General features: G+C 41.4%; 3 protein-coding genes and 2 long non-coding RNA genes across 5 annotated transcripts; 4 read left to right on the top strand and 1 right to left on the bottom strand.

Moving 5' to 3' along the window:
- The first annotated feature begins 19 nt into the window (after positions 1-19).
- LOC135528630 (uncharacterized) lies at positions 20-3,076 on the top strand. Its single transcript, XM_064957755.1, has 6 exons — positions 20-71; positions 1,668-1,852; positions 1,929-2,032; positions 2,314-2,405; positions 2,565-2,745; positions 2,914-3,076. The coding sequence occupies exons 1-6, from the start codon at positions 20-22 to the stop codon at positions 3,074-3,076; spliced, it is 777 nt and encodes a 258-aa protein (XP_064813827.1).
- A 396-nt stretch (positions 3,077-3,472) lies between these two features.
- LOC135538323 (uncharacterized) lies at positions 3,473-4,397 on the top strand. The gene is made up of 3 exons (XR_010455400.1): positions 3,473-3,578; positions 3,682-3,723; positions 3,806-4,397. It is a non-coding gene; the product is annotated as an uncharacterized LOC135538323 (long non-coding RNA).
- Positions 4,398-7,366: 2,969 nt separating this feature from the next.
- On the top strand, positions 7,367-10,790 carry LOC135528614 (uncharacterized). Its single transcript, XM_064957754.1, has 9 exons — positions 7,367-7,418; positions 9,014-9,198; positions 9,275-9,378; positions 9,660-9,751; positions 9,911-10,091; positions 10,260-10,365; positions 10,445-10,533; positions 10,604-10,695; positions 10,786-10,790. Exons 1-9 carry the CDS (start codon positions 7,367-7,369, stop codon positions 10,788-10,790), a joined length of 906 nt encoding a protein of 301 aa, XP_064813826.1.
- Positions 10,791-10,817: 27 nt separating this feature from the next.
- On the top strand, positions 10,818-11,727 carry LOC135538344 (uncharacterized). The gene is made up of 3 exons (XR_010455406.1): positions 10,818-10,923; positions 11,027-11,068; positions 11,151-11,727. It is a non-coding gene; the product is annotated as an uncharacterized LOC135538344 (long non-coding RNA).
- A 1,538-nt stretch (positions 11,728-13,265) lies between these two features.
- On the bottom strand, positions 13,266-20,291 carry LOC135538311 (keratin, type I cytoskeletal 19-like). Its single transcript, XM_064964225.1, has 9 exons — positions 19,939-20,291; positions 18,490-18,618; positions 16,451-16,533; positions 16,065-16,221; positions 15,560-15,721; positions 15,261-15,386; positions 14,733-14,953; positions 13,980-14,068; positions 13,266-13,860 (listed from the first exon to the last, which is right to left on the bottom strand). The coding sequence occupies exons 1-9, from the start codon at positions 20,245-20,247 to the stop codon at positions 13,751-13,753; spliced, it is 1,386 nt and encodes a 461-aa protein (XP_064820297.1). The 5' UTR covers positions 20,248-20,291; the 3' UTR covers positions 13,266-13,750.
- Between the last annotated feature and the right edge of the window lie 1,938 nt (positions 20,292-22,229).

Below are 22,229 nucleotides of genomic sequence, written 5' to 3'. Positions count from 1 at the left end.
GAGCTGACGTCGATCAACGATGAATCCGGGTCGAGAAGGCACCAATGTAACCGGTGCTATACTGCACCGCTGTAACTCTGCGTTGTGTGTGGTTGATTGAGACTATAGACTTGGACTTTGGAGATCAGGTCGTTTTAATTAAGCAGAACTCACTCTCTGCATCTTGCATCTGCATCCAAAAGGAAATAAAACATTTGTAGAGAACATATGTTCTGAGAATCGTCGCCTCTTTCTACAAAAGATGCACAATAGGAGGGACTGGGATCATTCGAGGAGCTAGCCATCGTTCACACATACAATAGCATACAAAATAGCATACAAAATGCAATTGCCATGCTGACTGTAGGAAAGTCCACCAAAGCTTTTGCCAGATAATTGACTGTTCATTTCTCTACAAAAGCCGCCTCCAATGTCGTTTTAGAGAATTTGCAGTACGTCCAACCGGCCTCACAACCACAGACCACGTGTAACCACTCCAGCCCAGGACGTCCACATCTGGCTTCTTCACCTGAGGGATCCTCTGAAACCAGCAACCCTGACAGCTGATGAAACTGAGGAGTATTTCTGTCTGTAATAAAGCCCTTTTGTGGGGAAGAACTCATTCTGATTGGCTTGGCCTGGCTCCCCTGTGGCTGCGCACTTGCCCTCCCAGTCCCATCCATTGCTGCACCCCTGCTCTCCCAGTCCCAACCATGGCTGCGCCCCTGCCCAGTCCTGTGAAATCCATAGATTGGGGCCTAATGAATTTAATTCAATTGACTGATTTCCTTATATGAAATGTAACTCAGAAAAATCTTTCATTGTTGCTTGCGGCGTTTACATTTTGGTTCAGTATAGTTAACGTTAGCGAACTCTGCATTCTATACGGGTATGCCAATGGCCTGCTGCGATACTCACTATATAGCGCTTTTCAGATCTATTCATATATTTAGCTACGGCAGATAGCTAGATCGGTGATGAGATGATCATTCAGTATGTAAACTAGCGGGCTTGGCCACCAATTAAATTTGCTGGTCTTACCTTATCCTTGATCAGCATTTTGACTGTCGCATAAAATACACTTTAAATCGATGTAAAAAATACCTAATCCACACTTAGTGTGGTACTGTCAAATTGAGCAAACCAGATTGTTCAATCTTTTTGATTCAACTTTATCTCCTGTGTAAGTCACTATTCTGTCCGTCCGTCGTGTTTTGTGAGACGCCTTACAGACTACTTTATGGGGAAAAGATGTGACTATTACCATTTTTACTTTTAAAACCCATAAAAATTCAAGGATGTTTTCAGACCAGGAAATACCAAAAGTGATGATGTTGGTAAGTTTTTAGGTCTATAATTATCGCTCCTTGACCTCTCACGGGTGTTCAGAATTAAGATGATTAGGATCAATTGGTCCATAAATATTTCTAGTTTGTAGGCACTCCTAGATCATTTAGTCATGTCTCTCCTTTGGCAATGTGGAATTGTTTTGGCTGTCGTCGTAGCAGCAGCAAGCGCTGCCAATGAAGGTACGTCTAATAATGAACGCATAATATGATTATGTAGCGCTGATACCATGTTAACTTGAATAGGTTACTTATCTCATGCTGACCGCCTAACAGACTAGCCAAGTTGTGGTGTTGGCTCTTGAGATGTGAATGATGACATTATCAAATTTATATTTTTAGATTTTAATGTGGATTGTGAGAAACACTCCATTAAAGTGACATGGAAGGTCAGTCCAGAGTTGGTTGAACATGCTGCCCGTCTTTTCCTTGGACACTGTGTTCCGTCCACATTTTCTGTTCTTCCCACGGGAGAAGGGATGGCGACATTCCACTACAACCTCAATGGCTGTGCCATCAAGAAACGGGTAATGGCTAACTCTTGACCCAATGTATGCCATTTTGGATCCTGCGACGACTAATGCTTCTCCTTCTATTCCCCAGGTGACTGGCAAAAAACACATCTATTCAACCAGCCTGACTTACAGACCTAACCGAAAGCCCAAACCTGCTGCTATTAGTCACCATATAAAGTGTGTTTACATAAGGTAACCATCTATGCCAGGGGTACTCAACTCTTACCCTAAGAGGTCTGGTGCCTGCTGTCTTTCGGTTCTACTTTATCATTAATTGCACACACCTGGTGTCCCAGGTCTAAATCAGTCCCTAATTAGAGGGGAATGATTTTTTATTTTTTAAATGCAGTGGAACTGAGTTGAGTTTTAGGGCTCTATTGGGTGTAGTGTACTCTAGCTATGGTGTTGGAATCAAATCTTCCTAAGCCTTTGCCACCTTCATTATTAAACTAAACATTCCCCCTTGTATGTAGCCCTGAGGGATGGATTCCCCCATTCCTTATCCCTGCCTATGGTAGTGCTGAGGGTCATGGAGGATTGGTTTTCCACATGGCACTCCTCAATGGTGAGTGACTCATACAACATCAATTATTGTAAGAATATGTTCAGTCAACTTACCTGGTAAAGAAATTCCTAGCAGAGGACACTGCCCAAAGCTAGTTGAAACCTGTGGCTGTACAGTACGTATGAGCATTGCGCCCCTTCCCCTCTCTGTTGCATGTAGAAGACCTTACTGGTCTGGCTAAGAGCAGCCTGTTTCCCCTGGGCTCTTTCATCCCCATCTGGGCAGCAGTGGATCAGAAGGACCATCAGCCCTTGCTGCTGCTCTTGGAGGAGTGTGTGGCGGCCACAACACCAGAACTGCAGTCTGCGAGCCTGGTGTACCCCATCATCACCAACAAGGGGTATGTACCAGACCTGGCTATGGCCATGTAGGGTGCACGTTTTGGTTTTTGACTGCCTAGCGCTAAACAGCCTACTCAAATGTTGAAAAGTATTGAATACATTTTAAAGTTAGCTTATTTGCTGGATGGAAGTTCTGTTTGTCTGCTCATTGCACAATGCATTTTCAGTTGCCTTGCAGATGGGAAGACTGGGAACTCCAGGTTCCTGCCTAGGTACCACTCGTCTGCTATTCTGCTTTACCTGCAGTCCTTCAAGTTTGCCTTAGGCGAGGAAGTGAGTGGACCACAAGTTCTCTGTATGACTGGGTTGTTTTCATACTGTAGCTCTTGACTGTTCTCTTATTTCACCCCAGGTGTATATTCATTGTAAGCTTGTTGCATGGGACCCTGAGGTTTTTGATATAGAAAAGAAGGCCTGCCACTACATTAAAGAGACTGGAGAGTAAGTATTGGTCACATAACGACCATAATGACGTTAGTGCCAATGCAACAGCCAACTTTTTTTATTCATAGATGGGAGCTGCTGGACGACCCGTCTCAAAGTGACCTCTGCAAGTGCTGTGACTCGAGTTGCAAGCCTCGGTTGAAGAGGGGTGTGGATTCAGGTATTTTGAGGCACTTCATTTCAAGCCTGACTAAACTGTAGTTCCATATTCATTTGAGCTGATCACTCTTGAGTTCTGATGGGACTGCAGCTTGAAGTAATGTATATATTTTTTTCTCAGAACCCCAGGGCCTGGTTCAAAACTCTGTTCTTGGACCGCTCACAATAGTGGAAAACTCTGAAACCCAGATCCCCAGTGAATTTGGAAAATATCCTACTGTAGAACAAGGTTGGTGATTTTGGCATTGAAGACTATAGTTTACACTTGGCTTTTAATTGTATCAGCTTTGATGCCAAATTAACTTGAACATGTCATTGTGTTCTGTATTCAGTTGACTGGTTGGTGTAATGGTCTGGAACACTTTGCTTGTCAGGTGTGTGTGCTGGTTATTTTACTGTAACATCCCCCAACGGCAATTAGATGCATGTTACTAACACTTCTTCAACCTGTTACAGGGATGGCTGTCTTTTCTGTCTCTACAGCCATCTAATTGTAGGTGGCCTGAAGGGTGCATCACTATCCCCAGTATGGATATGAAGTCCTTTGACTTGAGCACGTTTCAATAAAATGAGTACTTTACAATGGTGTTTGTTTCTAATGGTTGTCAAAATGCTTTGATCCTGATGAGATGTACCCTAAATCCAGTAGTGCGGCGCCGGTATCTACACAAAATAGCCAAGATGTGACCATCTGGTTGTAAGAAGATGATCTCAATGAGAGTGCTCAGTGTTCTGGACTTCCCAGTGTCCTGATTACTCTTGAACTGTAACACTTTCTTCTTTTGGCATAATTAGTTTGCTAATGATAGTCACAGCAGGTGTTCATGCAATGGTAACGCTATTTGAAAGCTTGTCATAAGTGAACCTGCTTATTGTTGGCTATACTTTTTCAGCAGTAGCCCACCCCAAGATCAAATTGACAAGCCAAGTTTAGAGAGGAGAGAACTGAGGCTGGATCAACAGCATTGTACATAGTTACTCCACAATACTTACCAAAATTACAGAGTGAAGAGAAGGAAGTCTGTTCAGAATATAATATTCCAAAACATGCATCCTGTTTGCAATAAGGTACTGAAGTAAAACTGTACAAAATTAGGTCAAAGAAGTAACTTTGTCCTGACTACAAAGCATTACAGTATGTTTGAGGCAAATCAAACACAACACATGACTGAGTACCACTCTTCATATTTTCCAAGCATGGTGGTGGCTGCGTCATGTTATGGGTATGCGTGTCATCGGCAAGGACTGAATATTTTCGGATGAAAATAAATGGAATAGAGCTAAGCACAGGCAAAATCCTAAAGGCAAACCTGGTTCAGTCTGCTTTCCAACAGACACTTGGAGACAAACTCACCATTCAGCAGGACAATAACCTGAAACGCAAGGCCAAATATACACTACATTTACATTTTACATTTAAGTCATGTAGCAGACGCTCTTATCCAGAGCGACTTACAAATTGGTGAATTCACCTTCTGACATCCAGTGGAACAGCCACTTTACAATAGTGCATCTAAATCATTACTGTTGATCAATAACCAATTTGACAGAGCTTAAAGAATAATGGGCAAATATTGCACAATCGAGGTGTGGAAAGCTCTTATAGACTTACCCAGAAAGACTCACTGCTGTAATCTCTGCCAAAGGTGCTTGTACAAAGTATTGACTCAGGGTATGTAATTGAGATACTTCATTTTCAATACATTTGCAAACATTTCTATAAACCTGTTTTTACTTTGTCATTATGGGGTATGTGTAGATGGGTGATTTAAAAAATATATATTTAAACATTTTATTCAGGCTGTAACACAACAAAATGTGGAATAAGTCAAAGGTACGAATACTTTCTGAAGGCACTGTAAGGCTAAAACTGTTGAGCTAGCTAGCAGCTTGGTAACTAAGGCTAAACTGTTGGCTTGCTAACAACGTAGAAAACGCATTTTACCTAACTAATTTTAGCTTGCATCACATTTAGTATTTAATCCGTTAATTAGACTAACTGGAAACAGGACATGAATGCACAAAATGAAGAACTATATTCAACTTTGCTTATATGCTTATTCCTCCCTCACTTTTTCCCCAAACGTGTTTATTTTGCCTATCAAGTGACATGTCTACCTGCCTGCTCTCCGTTTGGTATTCCCGCCTCCTCTTCTTTTTCATTGGTTGCCTGATGCAACCAATCATAATCCTTTCCGCTCTGAGAACGATTAAGTGAAACTCCTATGAGTGTTATGCTCATATAATGTAGGGTACAGTATGTGTTGGCTTCATCCACTCTGCAAAGGTGTTTTTTTCCCAGCTTTTAAGAGGACAGCAATAGACCCTCAATTATGATATCAGTGTGCTGAAATGCATTGAGATTTATATTTTAATAACAGCCAAATGTATCATGTAGCGTCAGTGTCATAGGTCTACAGAACATGAACTTTAAACCTGTCATAGAGTACAGAAAACATACATGGCTTGTGGCCCTGGGAGTATACAATGGAGCAAAAACGTGTCAAAATGATTTTTTACCAAATGTTGCTTAAAATTTGAGACTTTGCTTTTTGTCGTTATCGATGCAAAAAAAACTATGTGGGGTAAAAATAGAGAGAAAAAGGGAAATAGTTGTCATAGTTTCATAGTTGTCATAGTTTCCCTGTTGCCACTTATGTAACTGTAATAATCTGTTTAACACTTTATTCAAATGAAATTATTTTCACCTATGCACTGGCCAAAGATGTTTAAATGAGAGATGTCACCTGGTGGCAACAAATGGAAAAACACCTTAGAAATAATATTCAATTGTCCACATGATAGAGCCATATAAGAGTTATAAGGTAACATGAGTAAATTACATCAGTTATCAGTTGACCTCGCCTTCACATGGAGTTATCTGGGGATGTACTGTTACTTGCTTTGAGGATACAGCGGTAGATTGACACATGGTGGCTTTCCTGCGGCGTTCATGTTCATGGATTCTCTCCTGTACTTCACTCGCAGTCCATTTCTCAGCAGACTTGTATTGGAATACTGCTGCCAGTTTGGGGTCAGGGCAGTATGTTACAAACATCCTAACGACATCGGAGTCAATCTTCTTACCTTGTCTCTTAAGGCCCACGTCAGCGACATCTACGGCCTTGTTCAATCGAACCCAATACTCCATAACAGCCTCTCCGGGTACAGGTTTAGTATTGTAAAAATCAGCCAAGGGCATGCATGAATAGGCCAATTCGCTGAATTTCTGTTTCAGAATGTCAAATACAATCTCTGGCTTCTCTGTAGGATCAACTGTTGTCTCATTGCGTAAATTCATCTTTACCATGTCTCTTGCTTTGCCAGATAATCGACTAATTATCTCATCTGATTGTTCCTCAACCGGACATCCCTTCCTCCTCAAGTATATTCTCATCAACTCCTCCCATTCATGAATGGAGCATTTGTCTGTAACATCTCCTCTATATGTAGGAGGTTCCTTTAAGTCTGATTGCATGGTGAACTTAATTTTACTGAGATCTACATATCCTACCGACTGGTGGCTCATAAGTACTGGACCTGCCACTCTGTAGTTCTTCCCTAATCGAGCTCCCTATTTCCTGGGCTAGCTGAGTGACCAGCTCAGCTAGACCATCTACAGGGGCATTTGGATTAACACCAGATGAAGGGCTTTCATCCAATTTTTTTTGTGGAGCAAAACATGGGGGAACCTCCTGCACCTACACACTTTACAGGGGTTTGATCAGAGTATGAGAAAAACCTCCCCCTCCCAGCAGTGAATTTGGGTTCATCGCCATTATAAGATGCCATGCCACTAAACCACTAATGTTACGTTAAAATGTCTGTTGATGAACACACTTCTATGTTGGTTAACTATAAACAGCGCTCTCAATCCATCGTTGTCAGAAAAAAAAAATAAACAGGAAAAAAGACGTGTACTTCCGATTTTTGCCACAAGGCGGCAAGAATACCTCAATGATATAATTAGTCTCTCGAGAAGCAGCGCCGCGGTGATTGAGCTGACGTCGATCAACGATGAATCCGGGTCGAGAAGGCACCAATGTAACCGGTGCTATACTGCACCGCTGTAACTCTGCGTTGTGTGTGGTTGATTGAGACTATAGACTTGGACTTTGGAGATCAGGTCGTTTTAATTAAGCAGAACTCACTCTCTGCATCTTGCATCTGCATCCAAAAGGAAATAAAACATTTGTAGAGAACATATGTTCTGAGAATCGTCGCCTCTTTCTACAAAAGATGCACAATAGGAGGGACTGGGATCATTCGAGGAGCTAGCCATCGTTCACACATACAATAGCATACAAAATAGCATACAAAATGCAATTGCCATGCTGACTGTAGGAAAGTCCACCAAAGCTTTTGCCAGATAATTGACTGTTCATTTCTCTACAAAAGCCGCCTCCAATGTCGTTTTAGAGAATTTGCAGTACGTCCAACCGGCCTCACAACCACAGACCACGTGTAACCACTCCAGCCCAGGACGTCCACATCTGGCTTCTTCACCTGAGGGATCCTCTGAAACCAGCAACCCTGACAGCTGATGAAACTGAGGAGTATTTCTGTCTGTAATAAAGCCCTTTTGTGGGGAAGAACTCATTCTGATTGGCTTGGCCTGGCTCCCCTGTGGCTGCGCACTTGCCCTCCCAGTCCCATCCATTGCTGCACCCCTGCTCTCCCAGTCCCAACCATGGCTGCGCCCCTGCCCAGTCCTGTGAAATCCATAGATTGGGGCCTAATGAATTTAATTCAATTGACTGATTTCCTTATATGAAATGTAACTCAGAAAAATCTTTCATTGTTGCTTGCGGCGTTTACATTTTGGTTCAGTATAGTTAACGTTAGCGAACTCTGCATTCTATACGGGTATGCCAATGGCCTGCTGCGATACTCACTATATAGCGCTTTTCAGATCTATTCATATATTTAGCTACGGCAGATAGCTAGATCGGTGATGAGATGATCATTCAGTATGTAAACTAGCGGGCTTGGCCACCAATTAAATTTGCTGGTCTTACCTTATCCTTGATCAGCATTTTGACTGTCGCATAAAATACACTTTAAATCGATGTAAAAATACCTAATCCACACTTAGTGTGGTACTGTCAAATTGAGCAAACCAGATTGTTCAATCTTTTTGATTCAACTTTATCTCCTGTGTAAGTCACTATTCTGTCCGTCCGTCGTGTTTTGTGAGACGCCTTACAGACTACTTTATGGGGAAAAGATGTGACTATTACCATTTTTACTTTTAAAACCCATAAAAATTCAAGGATGTTTTCAGACCAGGAAATACCAAAAGTGATGATGTTGGTAAGTTTTTAGGTCTATAATTATCGCTCCTTGACCTCTCACGGGTGTTCAGAATTAAGATGATTAGGATCAATTGGTCCATAAATATTTCTAGTTTGTAGGCACTCCTAGATCATTTAGTCATGTCTCTCCTTTGGCAATGTGGAATTGTTTTGGCTGTCGTCGTAGCAGCAGCAAGCGCTGCCAATGAAGGTACGTCTAATAATGAACGCATAATATGATTATGTAGCGCTGATACCATGTTAACTTGAATAGGTTACTTATCTCATGCTGACCGCCTAACAGACTAGCCAAGTTGTGGTGTTGGCTCTTGAGATGTGAATGATGACATTATCAAATTTATATTTTTAGATTTTAATGTGGATTGTGAGAAACACTCCATTAAAGTGACATGGAAGGTCAGTCCAGAGTTGGTTGAACATGCTGCCCGTCTTTTCCTTGGACACTGTGTTCCGTCCACATTTTCTGTTCTTCCCACGGGAGAAGGGATGGCGACATTCCACTACAACCTCAATGGCTGTGCCATCAAGAAACGGGTAATGGCTAACTCTTGACCCAATGTATGCCATTTTGGATCCTGCGACGACTAATGCTTCTCCTTCTATTCCCCAGGTGACTGGCAAAAAACACATCTATTCAACCAGCCTGACTTACAGACCTAACCGAAAGCCCAAACCTGCTGCTATTAGTCACCATATAAAGTGTGTTTACATAAGGTAACCATCTATGCCAGGGGTACTCAACTCTTACCCTAAGAGGTCTGGTGCCTGCTGTCTTTCGGTTCTACTTTATCATTAATTGCACACACCTGGTGTCCCAGGTCTAAATCAGTCCCTAATTAGAGGGGAATGATTTTTTATTTTTTAAATGCAGTGGAACTGAGTTGAGTTTTAGGGCTCTATTGGGTGTAGTGTACTCTAGCTATGGTGTTGGAATCAAATCTTCCTAAGCCTTTGCCACCTTCATTATTAAACTAAACATTCCCCCTTGTATGTAGCCCTGAGGGATGGATTCCCCCATTCCTTATCCCTGCCTATGGTAGTGCTGAGGGTCATGGAGGATTGGTTTTCCACATGGCACTCCTCAATGGTGAGTGACTCATACAACATCAATTATTGTAAGAATATGTTCAGTCAACTTACCTGGTAAAGAAATTCCTAGCAGAGGACACTGCCCAAAGCTAGTTGAAACCTGTGGCTGTACAGTACGTATGAGCATTGCGCCCCTTCCCCTCTCTGTTGCATGTAGAAGACCTTACTGGTCTGGCTAAGAGCAGCCTGTTTCCCCTGGGCTCTTTCATCCCCATCTGGGCAGCAGTGGATCAGAAGGACCATCAGCCCTTGCTGCTGCTCTTGGAGGAGTGTGTGGCGGCCACAACACCAGAACTGCAGTCTGCGAGCCTGGTGTACCCCATCATCACCAACAAGGGGTATGTACCAGACCTGGCTATGGCCATGTAGGGTGCACGTTTTGGTTTTTGACTGCCTAGCGCTAAACAGCCTACTCAAATGTTGAAAAGTATTGAATACATTTTAAAGTTAGCTTATTTGCTGGATGGAAGTTCTGTTTGTCTGCTCATTGCACAATGCATTTTCAGTTGCCTTGCAGATGGGAAGACTGGGAACTCCAGGTTCCTGCCTAGGTACCACTCGTCTGCTATTCTGCTTTACCTGCAGTCCTTCAAGTTTGCCTTAGGCGAGGAAGTGAGTGGACCACAAGTTCTCTGTATGACTGGGTTGTTTTCATACTGTAGCTCTTGACTGTTCTCTTATTTCACCCCAGGTGTATATTCATTGTAAGCTTGTTGCATGGGACCCTGAGGTTTTTGATATAGAAAAGAAGGCCTGCCACTACATTAAAGAGACTGGAGAGTAAGTATTGGTCACATAACGACCATAATGACGTTAGTGCCAATGCAACAGCCAACTTTTTTATTCATAGATGGGAGCTGCTGGACGACCCGTCTCAAAGTGACCTCTGCAAGTGCTGTGACTCGAGTTGCAAGCCTCGGTTGAAGAGGGGTGTGGATTCAGGTATTTTGAGGCACTTCATTTCAAGCCTGACTAAACTGTAGTTCCATATTCATTTGAGCTGATCACTCTTGAGTTCTGATGGGACTGCAGCTTGAAGTAATGTATATATTTTTTTCTCAGAACCCCAGGGCCTGGTTCAAAACTCTGTTCTTGGACCGCTCACAATAGTGGAAAACTCTGAAACCCAGATCCCCAGTGAATTTGGAAAATATCCTACTGTAGAACAAGGTTGGTGATTTTGGCATTGAAGACTATAGTTTACACTTGGCTTTTAATTGTATCAGCTTTGATGCCAAATTAACTTGAACATGTCATTGTGTTCTGTATTCAGTTGACTGGTTGGTGTAATGGTCTGGAACACTTTGCTTGTCAGGTGTGTGTGCTGGTTATTTTACTGTAACATCCCCCAACGGCAATTAGATGCATGTTACTAACACTTCTTCAACCTGTTACAGGGATGGCTGTCTTTTCTGTCTCTACAGCCATCTAATTGTAGGTGGCCTGAAGGGTGCATCACTATCCCCAGTATGGATATGAAGTCCTTTGACTTGAGCACGTTTCAATAAAATGAGTACTTTACAATGGTGTTTGTTTCTAATGGTTGTCAAAATGCTTTGATCCTGATGAGATGTACCCTAAATCCAGTAGTGCGGCGCCGGTATCTACACAAAATAGCCAAGATGTGACCATCTGGTTGTAAGAAGATGATCTCAATGAGAGTGCTCAGTGTTCTGGACTTCCCAGTGTCCTGATTACTCTTGAACTGTAACACTTTCTTCTTTTGGCATAATTAGTTTGCTAATGATAGTCACAGCAGGTGTTCATGCAATGGTAACGCTATTTGAAAGCTTGTCATAAGTGAACCTGCTTATTGTTGGCTATACTTTTTCAGCAGTAGCCCACCCCAAGATCAAATTGACAAGCCAAGTTTAGAGAGGAGAGAACTGAGGCTGGATCAACAGCATTGTACATAGTTACTCCACAATACTTACCAAAATTACAGAGTGAAGAGAAGGAAGTCTGTTCAGAATATAATATTCCAAAACATGCATCCTGTTTGCAATAAGGTACTGAAGTAAAACTGTACAAAATTAGGTCAAAGAAGTAACTGTCCTGACTACAAAGCATTACAGTATGTTTGAGGCAAATCAAACACAACACATGACTGAGTACCACTCTTCATATTTTCCAAGCATGGTGGTGGCTGCGTCATGTTATGGGTATGCGTGTCATCGGCAAGGACTGAATATTTTCGGATGAAAATAAATGGAATAGAGCTAAGCACAGGCAAAATCCTAAAGGCAAACCTGGTTCAGTCTGCTTTCCAACAGACACTTGGAGACAAACTCACCATTCAGCAGGACAATAACCTGAAACGCAAGGCCAAATATACACTACATTTACATTTTACATTTAAGTCATGTAGCAGACGCTCTTATCCAGAGCGACTTACAAATTGGTGAATTCACCTTCTGACATCCAGTGGAACAGCCACTTTACAATAGTGCATCTAAATCATTACTGTTGATCAATAACCAATTTGACAGAGCTTAAAGAATAATGGGCAAATATTGCACAATCGAGGTGTGGAAAGCTCTTATAGACTTACCCAGAAAGACTCACTGCTGTAATCTCTGCCAAAGGTGCTTGTACAAAGTATTGACTCAGGGTATGTAATTGAGATACTTCATTTTCAATACATTTGCAAACATTTCTATAAACCTGTTTTTACTTTGTCATTATGGGGTATGTGTAGATGGGTGATTTAAAAAATATATATTTAAACATTTTATTCAGGCTGTAACACAACAAAATGTGGAATAAGTCAAAGGTACGAATACTTTCTGAAGGCACTGTAAGGCTAAAACTGTTGAGCTAGCTAGCAGCTTGGTAACTAAGGCTAAACTGTTGGCTTGCTAACAACGTAGAAAACGCATTTTACCTAACTAATTTTAGCTTGCATCACATTTAGTATTTAATCCGTTAATTAGACTAACTGGAAACAGGACATGAATGCACAAAATGAAGAACTATATTCAACTTTGCTTATATGCTTATTCCTCCCTCACTTTTTCCCCAAACGTGTTTATTTTGCCTATCAAGTGACATGTCTACCTGCCTGCTCTCCGTTTGGTATTCCCGCCTCCTCTTCTTTTTCATTGGTTGCCTGATGCAACCAATCATAATCCTTTCCGCTCTGAGAACGATTAAGTGAAACTCCTATGAGTGTTATGCTCATATAATGTAGGGTACAGTATGTGTTGGCTTCATCCACTCTGCAAAGGTGTTTTTTTCCCAGCTTTTAAGAGGACAGCAATAGACCCTCAATTATGATATCAGTGTGCTGAAATGCATTGAGATTTATATTTTAATAACAGCCAAATGTATCATGTAGCGTCAGTGTCATAGGTCTACAGAACATGAACTTTAAACCTGTCATAGAGTACAGAAAACATACATGGCTTGTGGCCCTGGGAGTATACAATGGAGCAAAAATGGAGCAAAAAACGTGTCAAAATGATTTTTTACCAAATGTTGCTTAAAATTTGAGACTTTGCTTTTTGTCGTTATCGATGCAAAAAAAACTATGTGGGGTAAAAATAGAGAGAAAAAGGGAAATAGTTGTCATAGTTTCATAGTTGTCATAGTTTCCCTGTTGCCACTTATGTAACTGTAATAATCTGTTTAACACTTTATTCAAATGAAATTATTTTCACCTATGCACTGGCCAAAGATGTTTAAATGAGAGATGTCACCTGGTGGCAACAAATGGAACCACAGGAAAAACACCTTAGAAATAATATTCAATTGTCCACATGATAGAGCCATATAAGAGTTATAAGGTAACATGAGTAAATTACATCAGTTATCATTCAGCTGATGCAATCCTGTCAAAAGGGACATATTACAGTATGCGACCACGACATTATTTATATATATATATATAGACGGTGCTTGATCACCCGTCATCAGTTGGATGTGTGGTGCGATGTGTGGTCCAGGGGTATGTGTGGTCCGTTACCGCTTCACCAGATTCCGGAACTATCTGGCCTTCTCAGTAATTCATATCCTGGACCTTCTCATCTACTGAGGTGGACACCACCTTCCCATCCACCATCTCCTCCACGATCACCCTCACCCGCTTCTGCATGTGTGGATTATACTCTGTGGAAAGAGCCACCAAACAGGAATTCATTAATTCATTCATTGTGTGTATTATGGGGAACAACACATGATTCTTTCATTGATTCATTCATTTGATTAATTTTTCTCTGCTTGCTCACCTTCCACCACTTCCTGGATTTGTTGTACTTCCTGGACCTTCTCGACCACAATCACCTTCCTGACCTCCTGTCTGGTCTCCACATGCCTACTGGTAGACACAGGCGAAGAACACTTGCGGTCAGCTAAACTCACCAACACACATCTTGATCTACTAGTTTGCAATCAGTGGTGTAACTTAAGTCGTTTTTGGGGGTATCTGTACTTTGTTATTTACATATTTGACTACTTTTACTTTTACTTCACTACATTGCTTAAGAAAATATTGAACCTTTCCTCGACACCCAAAAGTGCTTGTTACATTTTGCATACTTAGTACACAAACTTATCAACCAAACATTCCTGGTCATCCCTTCTACCTCTGATCTGGCGGACTCCCTAAACCGACATGCTTGGTTTGTTAGTTATGTCTGAGTTTTTGAGTGTGTGTCGGCTTTCCGTAAAAAAAAAACAAGAAATGGTGCCATCTGGTTTGCTTAATATAAGGAATTTCAAGTGATTTCTACTTTTATTGTTGATACTTAAATATATTTTAAACCAAATACTTTTAGACTTTTACTCAATTAGAATTTTACTGGATGACTTTTACTTTTATTTGAGTAATTTTCTGTTAAGTTATTTTTACTTTTATTCAAGTATGACAGTTGGGTACATTTTCCACCACTGTTTGCAATGAGGTGCCAACAAACAGCTGTCACCCCCCCCCCCATCCCTTCTCCCTCCTTCTTTCCTGCCCCTCCATTATCCCCTCTCACCTGAGTCCCTCTCCATCCAGCAGCCTCCTGTACTCAACGATCTCCATCTCCAGCCTCATCTTGATGTCCAGGAGGATCTGGTACTTAGAGGCCTGCTGCTGGATGCTGACGTTGAGCTGCTGCAGCTCCTCCTCCATGCTGTTGATACAAACCTGCAGCTGGCTCAGCTGGGAGCCGTGGCGGCCGTTTATATCAACGACGCTCTGCTCCAGGTACCCCTTCTAGGAATGTGTTTATGTTTGTAAGGGATGAAGAAAATGGAGAAGGAAATAAGGAGAGTGTAGTAGAAATGTATAAAGAGGGAGATGAAGAAGGGTAGAGATAGTTAGATTGGTGTGCATAAAGGTGTTAGAACACCTTGACATTAGACCACTGTGGAGGTCTGAAAACATCTAACAAACTTTGATTTTGGAGTGTACTGTTCTTTTAAGACCTAAAGGAATTCCATATTTTAGGAACAGAGGTAGGGTAAAGAGAAGTGCTATATGTTTAGGGATGCTGATTCACTAAGATGGTTTGACATCATACCTGAGTGAGCAGGCCATGCAGTTCAATCTCCAGGCTCTGGAAGGTCCTCTTCAGGTCGGTCACCTGAGTCTGAGAGGTCTTCACCTCTGTGGTGCTGGTGGTGATCTGGTTCTGAAGCACCTCCACCTGACACACACACACACACCATATTAGTCAAACGTGTAGTAACACTTCACAAAATACATGTCAATTGTTCCTCTCACAAAATACATGTCAATTGTGCCTCTCACAAAACACATTTAAGGACCCAGGCCCACATCTTTCGAGTCCCCCTGTCCTATTTTCAGAGGTTGTCTCACCTTGCTCTCAAACCACTTGGCAGCATCTCTCTGGTTCTTCATTATCATGCCCTCATACTGGGTCCTCATCTCCTCCAGCACCTTGCTCATGTCCACTGAGGAAGCACAGTCCATCTCCACATTCACAGCACCACAATGCAGCGTCTGCATCAAATGCATCTCCTAACAACAGGAAAAGGGGGACAAATTGTGCTATAATACCTGGGATTTGTAGTTTACTTATACAGATGGAAGGGCAAAGCACCTGAAAACAATCAGTTACTCTATATTTGGGGACAAATAACAGTGAAGTTGCTCTAGATTTGTTGTGTGTGGGTTTTGCCCCCTTGTGGCCAAACATGGAAAGGTTTCAAACTCACTGAGCATTGATAAATAAATTGATTGTGCAAAAACTACAGGCGAAGCCATTGCGTCCAATTGAAAAACCACATGTGGCTGTCCTGGCACATTGGCACTTCAGCCAACACCACAAGCGTTAAGATTTGAGTGTGTGAGGAGAAATGACCTCCTCGTGGTTCTTCCTGAGGTAGACCAGCTCCTCCGTCAGCCCCTCAATCTGTATCTCCAGTTCTGCTCTGGTGAGTGTAAAGCTGTCTAGGACTCCTCTCAGACGAGCCACATCCCCTTCTATCTTCATACGCATGTTAGCCTCCGACTCTAACCTACAGGGGTTGAGGAAAGAAGAGGGCTTGATTAGTTCCTTCTCACAACAAACCAAGATACAACTCGCCCAACCATAAACTGATCCATAGCCCTGCCTACCCCCATGAGCATTTCTGTAGATCTGGGAGGATTCAATCTACTCAATCTCAAACCTATAGGCCAAGAGTTAGAAACAGAATCAGTACACTCACAGAGGCTGTGTACAGTACAAACAGGAAGTGCACCTACTTCATCTTCAAGACATCAGCTGCATGTCTGGCATTATCCACCTGCAGGATCATCTGAGAGTTCTCCACAGACCTGGCTTGGATCTAGGAACAGGAGGACAGCCACAGTCAATGGGATGTAATAACAGAGTAAACTATGTATAGGATATCATGTGTTTAGATCAACAGATCTGGTTCATGTCTACTGTTCATTCATTTACAACATAGCACAGTTTTTCGACAATCAACAAGATAAACATTGAGAGGAATTACACCCCTAATCTATTACTTATCTACAATGCCTACGGATAGTATTCAGACCACTTGACTTTTTCCACATTTTGTTATGTTACAGCTTTATTCTAAAATGGGTTTAAAAAACAAAATCCTCAGCAATCTACACACAATACCCTATAATGACAAAGCAAGAACAGGTTTTTAGAAAAAATAAATAATAATACCTTATTTACATAAGTATTCAGACCCTTTGCTATGAGACTCGACATTGAGCTCAGGTGCAACCTGTTTCCATTGATCATCCTTGAGATGTTTCTACAACTTGATTGGAGTCCACCTGTGGTCAATTCAATTGATTGGACATGATTTGGAAAGGAATACACCTGTCTATATTAAGTCCTACAGTTGATGTGGGACTAAAGTGCATGTCAGAGCAAAAACCAAGCCATGAGGTTGAAGGAATTGTTCGTAGAGTGCTGAGACAGGATTGTGTCGAGGCAAAAATCTGGGGAACGGTACCAAAACATTTCTGCAGAATTGAATGTCCTCAAGAACACAGTGGCTTCCATCATTCCTAAATGGAAGAAGTTTGAAACCACCAAGATTCTTCCTAGAGCTGGACGCCCGGCCAAACTGAGAAATCTGGGGAGAAGGGCCTTGGTCAGGGAGGTGACGGTCACTCTGACAGAGCTTCAGAGTTCCTCTGTGGAGATGGGAGAACCTTCCAGAAGGACAGCCATCTCTGCAGCACTCCACCAATCAGGCCTTTATGGAAGAGTGGCCAGATGGAAGCCACTGCTTAGTAAAAGCCACATGACAGCCAGCTTGGAGTTTTCCAAAAGGCACCTAAAGACTCTCAGACCATGAGAAACAAGATTCTCTGGTCTGATGAAACCAAGATTGAACTATTTGGCCTGAATGCCAAGCGTCACGTCTGGAGAAAACCTGGCACCGTCCCAACGGTGAAGCATGGTGGTGGCAGCATCATGCTGTGGTATGTTTTTCAACAGCAGGGACTGGGAGACTAGCCAGGACTGAGGCAAAGATGAACGAAGCAAAGTACAGAGAAATCCTTGACGAAAACTCTCTCCAGAGCACTCAGGACCTCAGATTGGGCAAAGGTTTACCTTCCAACTGGAGAACAACTCTAAGAACACAGCCAAGACAATGTAGGAGTGGCTTTGGGACAAGTCTCTGAATGTCCTTGAGTGACACAGCCAGATCCTAGACTTGAACCCGATGGAACACCTCTGGAGAGACCTGAAAATAGCTGTGCAGAAACACTCCCCATCAAATCTGACAGAGCTTGAGAGGATCTGCAGCGAAGAATGTGAGAAACTCCCCAAATACAGGTATGACAAGCTTGTAGCGTCATATCCAAGAAGACTCAAGGCTGTAATCGATGCCAAAGGTGCTTCAACAAAGTACTTAGTAAAGGGTCTGAATACTTATGTAAATGTGAAATTTCCATATATTTTTTAATACATTTGCTAAAGTTTCTAAAAACCTGTTTTTGCTTTGTTATGGGGTATTGTGTGTATACTGATGAGGGGGACAAGGCTGTAACTTAACAAAATGTGGAAATAGTCAAGGGGTCGGAATACTTTCCAAATGCACTGTAATTCATTCTCGTGACTCTTTCACAAACCTGTTGGCATCCTCTCAATCCTATCCCCACCTCCCTTCCCACTGGGCACAGACGTCAATTCGATGTTGATTCAAGACGTCTATTCGATGTTGATTCAATATAATTACATTGAAATGTTGATTCAACCAGTGTGAGCCCAGTGGGTTGCTACATTAGACTATATTACCCAGAAGTACCTTGTTGCAGATGTCTGTGATGGTGCCATAGAACCCACTGACGTCCTTCTTGTGAGTCGGTGATCTCATCTCGTAGAACTCTTTGATCTGCAACTCCAACTTGCTATTGGCTGCCTCTAGAGAGCGCACCTGTGTAAACAGGGAGTGGAGGGAATCAGATCAGTTCATGTGTCTATCCGAAATGGCACCCTATTCCCTATATAGAACACTACATTTGACCAGAGGGCCCCTATGGGCCCTGTTGTGCACTACATAGGAAATAGGGTGCCATTTGGGACGCATCCCATCACGTTATGTGAATATGCGCACTCCCATTAGATAATCCCCAACATAATGGAATTTAAAATAAATGTTCAAATCCTGCTATGTTATGGTCCTCATCAGTGGTGTAAAGCACTTAAGTAAAATACTTTAAAGTACTACTTAAGTAGTTTTTTGGGTATCTTTACTTTACTTTACTTTACTAGTCATGTTTTTGACAACTGTTACTTTTACTCCACTACATTCCTAAAGGAAATAGTGTACTTTTTACTCCATAGATTTCCCCTGACACCCAAACGTACTCATTACACTTTGAATGCTTTGCAGGAAAGGAAGTTGGTCCAATTCACACTCTTATCAAGAGAACATCCCTGGTCATCCCAAGTACCTATGATCTGGCGAACTCACTAAACCAACATGCTTTGTTTGTAAATTATGTATGAGTGCCCCTGACTTTCTGTACAAAAAATGTAAATAAATAATTGTGCCTTCTGGGTTGTTTAATATAAGGAATGTGAAATGATTTACACTTTTACTTTTGATACTGAAGTATATTTTAACAATTACATGTTTTGATACTAAAACCAAAGACTTTTGGACTTTTACTGAAGTAGTATTTCACTGCATGACTTTTATTAAGTTATTTTCTATTAAGGAATCTTTATGACAATGTGGTATTTGTTCCACCACTGGTCCTCATTATGTATTTAGGAACGTGCGTTTATAATAGTAATACAGGTGTGTCTTTTTAATAATGAGACTTTCCTTGGAGCTTTACAGGCTAACGATAGGTAACTGCTTCTTCTCAATAGCAATTTTACAATTAGAAACATTAATGATGGAATAAATCGTTTTTTAATGTTTCAAGTTAAGTAAAAGTTGTTTTAAATACATTTTTTTTAATGGAGTCAATTTACTGTAGCCTAGTGTATTATCACATTTAATTGAACATTGTGGAGAGTATTGATGAAAGGGGTTATTAAAAAAAAAAGCTTTATATCAAAGATTAAAGATCGCTTTCTCATAGCAGTTTTCTATATCATCGAATATGTTTTGTTCTGAAAAGATTGATCACCCTGCCTTGTCGTTCGTGCCTTGACTTTCGATCTCCACGCACATAATCTGGGTTGTGCGTAATATCGCGGAGCGCACCTAATCTCCAGACACATCTCCATCACTCTGCTTTACCTTTTCCAGGTAGGTGGCCAAACGATCGTTCAGATTCTGCATGGTATGCTTCTCGTTGGCACCGATAGTGATCTGGCCTGGCCCGTCCATAGAGAAAGTGGATTGAGAGATACGGGTGCCGTATCCCCCGGCACCTCCATATACACTCGGCGCGCGACTGCTCCCAACAGAGGACACGCTCATACGGGACCTACCGCCTCCCAAACCGCTGGAAAACTGCATCCCACCGGACAAACTGAGGCCACTCGAACCGACACCGCTTCGTGAGCTGTATTTACGGCTACCACTGCGACTGGCTACAATGGACATGGCGAGAGATGGTTTGGCGATGCGTCCTGGGAGGTTAAAGTGCGTTCTTCCGAGTTGGAGGCGACAGGTAAAATAACACCTTTCGTGTCCTCGAGCTTCTTATACAGTTGGATTAAGAATGGTTGACTGCGTCACCATTATTCCTTGGAATGAAGGTATGTCTAATTGTTTTATTCAGTGGGTGGGTACAGGCTTTGCAACAAATATGTAACAAGAGATATCACTAAAGTCACTAAGTACTTCTAGGGAAATGAATGGTTCAGTAAAGGTTGTGGTTTATGAACGACAGTGGGTTTGACAGGTATCGACTGGCAAGTCAGACAGCTTGAGAACATTACGGGATGTGTTTTGTAAAGCTGACATGGTTTCAGATATCCATTTTCAATTACGTTTTGGTTTGTTTACTGAAATTGGCATTATTTTAATATATCTTTGTAGGCTAAATATTGTATTTGTTATGTTATTATTTTACCAAACTAAAATGTTGCACCAAGTCACTCCTTCACTTACATTTGATGGTTTTCTGTCATTCTATCCATTCGAAAAGATGGTCAGTAACAGTCATCTTTTTGAAATGTAGATAACCATTATGAACTGTTCATAAATTCAACAAATTCAATTTTATTACTTTGTCTACTCAGTATACTTGCTCTCAGATTAGTTGGTTTGAATAGTGTGTTCAATCATTGTCAAAGATGTGTATCAGGTATTCTTACTATTTTGAGTATAAGTCACTTTGAAGATTTTCTCATTCTTTCTTTCTGACTTCAAAGATGTCCTGTTCAGTAACTATATCCTTGTTTGAAATATGAATAAACCTCATAATTCCTCACATTCCATTTTGCCTACTCAGTACTTGCTCTCAGATGTTGGTTTGTGTTTTGTTCAAGGGACAAATGCAAAACAACTACATAACAGCCTGAGTAAGTTTCATTCCAAAACGCTCTATATCCATTTTCAGAAATGTTGGTCAATTAGCATTTACTGTTTAAAGACATTATGAAAGAGATTGGTGTGTTTTTTCACTATCCAATGAGGTTATTCAATACATGTTCATACATGTGTTTGTTACTACTGTTAGTTTTCACAGTCAAATGTAACCAATTTTTTTTAAATAGAAAGAAATGTACAAATTATACATTTGTGACATCAATATTTAAAAATGTTTTACAAAAATAATATTCACTATAGTCAGTATCTGTATGTAGAATGTTTACATTTTACATTTTAGGCATGACAGATGGTCTAATCCAGAGCGATTTACAGAAAGTGCATTAATTTCTAACTAGCTAGGTGAGACAACCAGATCCCATCTAGCACAAAGCGTTCTGAGAACCACGTTTCTTAGAGCTTGGTGAGAGTGTGGTTGTCCTGTGGCTATTTTGCATACAACCTTCTCATAAAGCAGGGCTTCCCAAACTTGTTTTGGCCCATGACCTCATTTTGATATCAAAAAAATGTTTGCGACCCCACCATGTAAAAAAAAAAAAAGTGATGTAATCAGCGGTCAATGTTTACTTTTTTAATTGAGGCTATGACAGTCTATTACAAATAAGTCTGACAATACTTTGGGCAGTATTTCAATCTGAAGGAAGTATGGTTTGAAGTGATTGAACACATCAGAAAGGTATTGGAAAGTTTAGAAGATCATTAGTCAATAATTTTTCATGATCTTCTGTGTAGAAAAGAACATCATCATTGATGAACTTTGAACTTTTATTCACTCCAGAAGGGATACCTCCTAGCCGTTGAGTTAGCAGCCGTTGCTGTAAATGTGGGTTTGGAAAGGACGGACAGAGTATCCATTCTACCACGCTCCAGTTCACCACTAGACAGTCTTCAGAGGACCAGAGATCCATGCTGGACAACCCGGCCTCCCATCTACGACCAACCGATCGAAGCGCAGCTCAGAGTAAATATTTATTGCATTTTCCTTTTTCAAATGGGGGGTTATTTACAATGCATAAGATTCTGTATTTACG

The sequence above is a fragment of the Oncorhynchus masou genome, chromosome 5 (assembly GCF_036934945.1).
Source record: "Oncorhynchus masou masou isolate Uvic2021 chromosome 5, UVic_Omas_1.1, whole genome shotgun sequence".
NCBI classification, from domain to species: domain Eukaryota; kingdom Metazoa; phylum Chordata; class Actinopteri; order Salmoniformes; family Salmonidae; genus Oncorhynchus; species Oncorhynchus masou.
This window is presented reverse-complemented; position numbering and strand designations above follow the sequence as displayed.

Bases quoted from the DNA above. Each gene is read 5' to 3' on its own strand.
- LOC135528630 (XM_064957755.1), top strand. From the start codon at position 20: ATGAATCCGGGTCGAGAAGGCACCAATGTAACCGGTGCTATACTGCAC. The intron at 2,033-2,313 runs GTAACCATCTAT...CCTTGTATGTAG, and splicing joins ATAAAGTGTGTTTACATAAG to CCCTGAGGGATGGATTCCCC. The intron at 2,746-2,913 runs GTATGTACCAGA...ATGCATTTTCAG, and splicing joins CCCATCATCACCAACAAGGG to TTGCCTTGCAGATGGGAAGA.
- LOC135528614 (XM_064957754.1), top strand. From the start codon at position 7,367: ATGAATCCGGGTCGAGAAGGCACCAATGTAACCGGTGCTATACTGCAC. The intron at 9,199-9,274 runs GTAATGGCTAAC...TCTATTCCCCAG, and splicing joins GCTGTGCCATCAAGAAACGG to GTGACTGGCAAAAAACACAT. The intron at 10,534-10,603 runs GTAAGTATTGGT...TTTTATTCATAG, and splicing joins TACATTAAAGAGACTGGAGA to ATGGGAGCTGCTGGACGACC.
- LOC135538311 (XM_064964225.1), bottom strand. From the start codon at position 20,247: ATGTCCATTGTAGCCAGTCGCAGTGGTAGCCGTAAATACAGCTCACGA. The intron at 14,954-15,260 runs GTATGATGTCAA...ACACATTCCTAG, and splicing joins TGCATGGCCTGCTCACTCAG to AAGGGGTACCTGGAGCAGAG. The intron at 14,069-14,732 runs GTGAGAGGGGAT...TGTGTCTACCAG, and splicing joins CTGGATGGAGAGGGACTCAG to TAGGCATGTGGAGACCAGAC.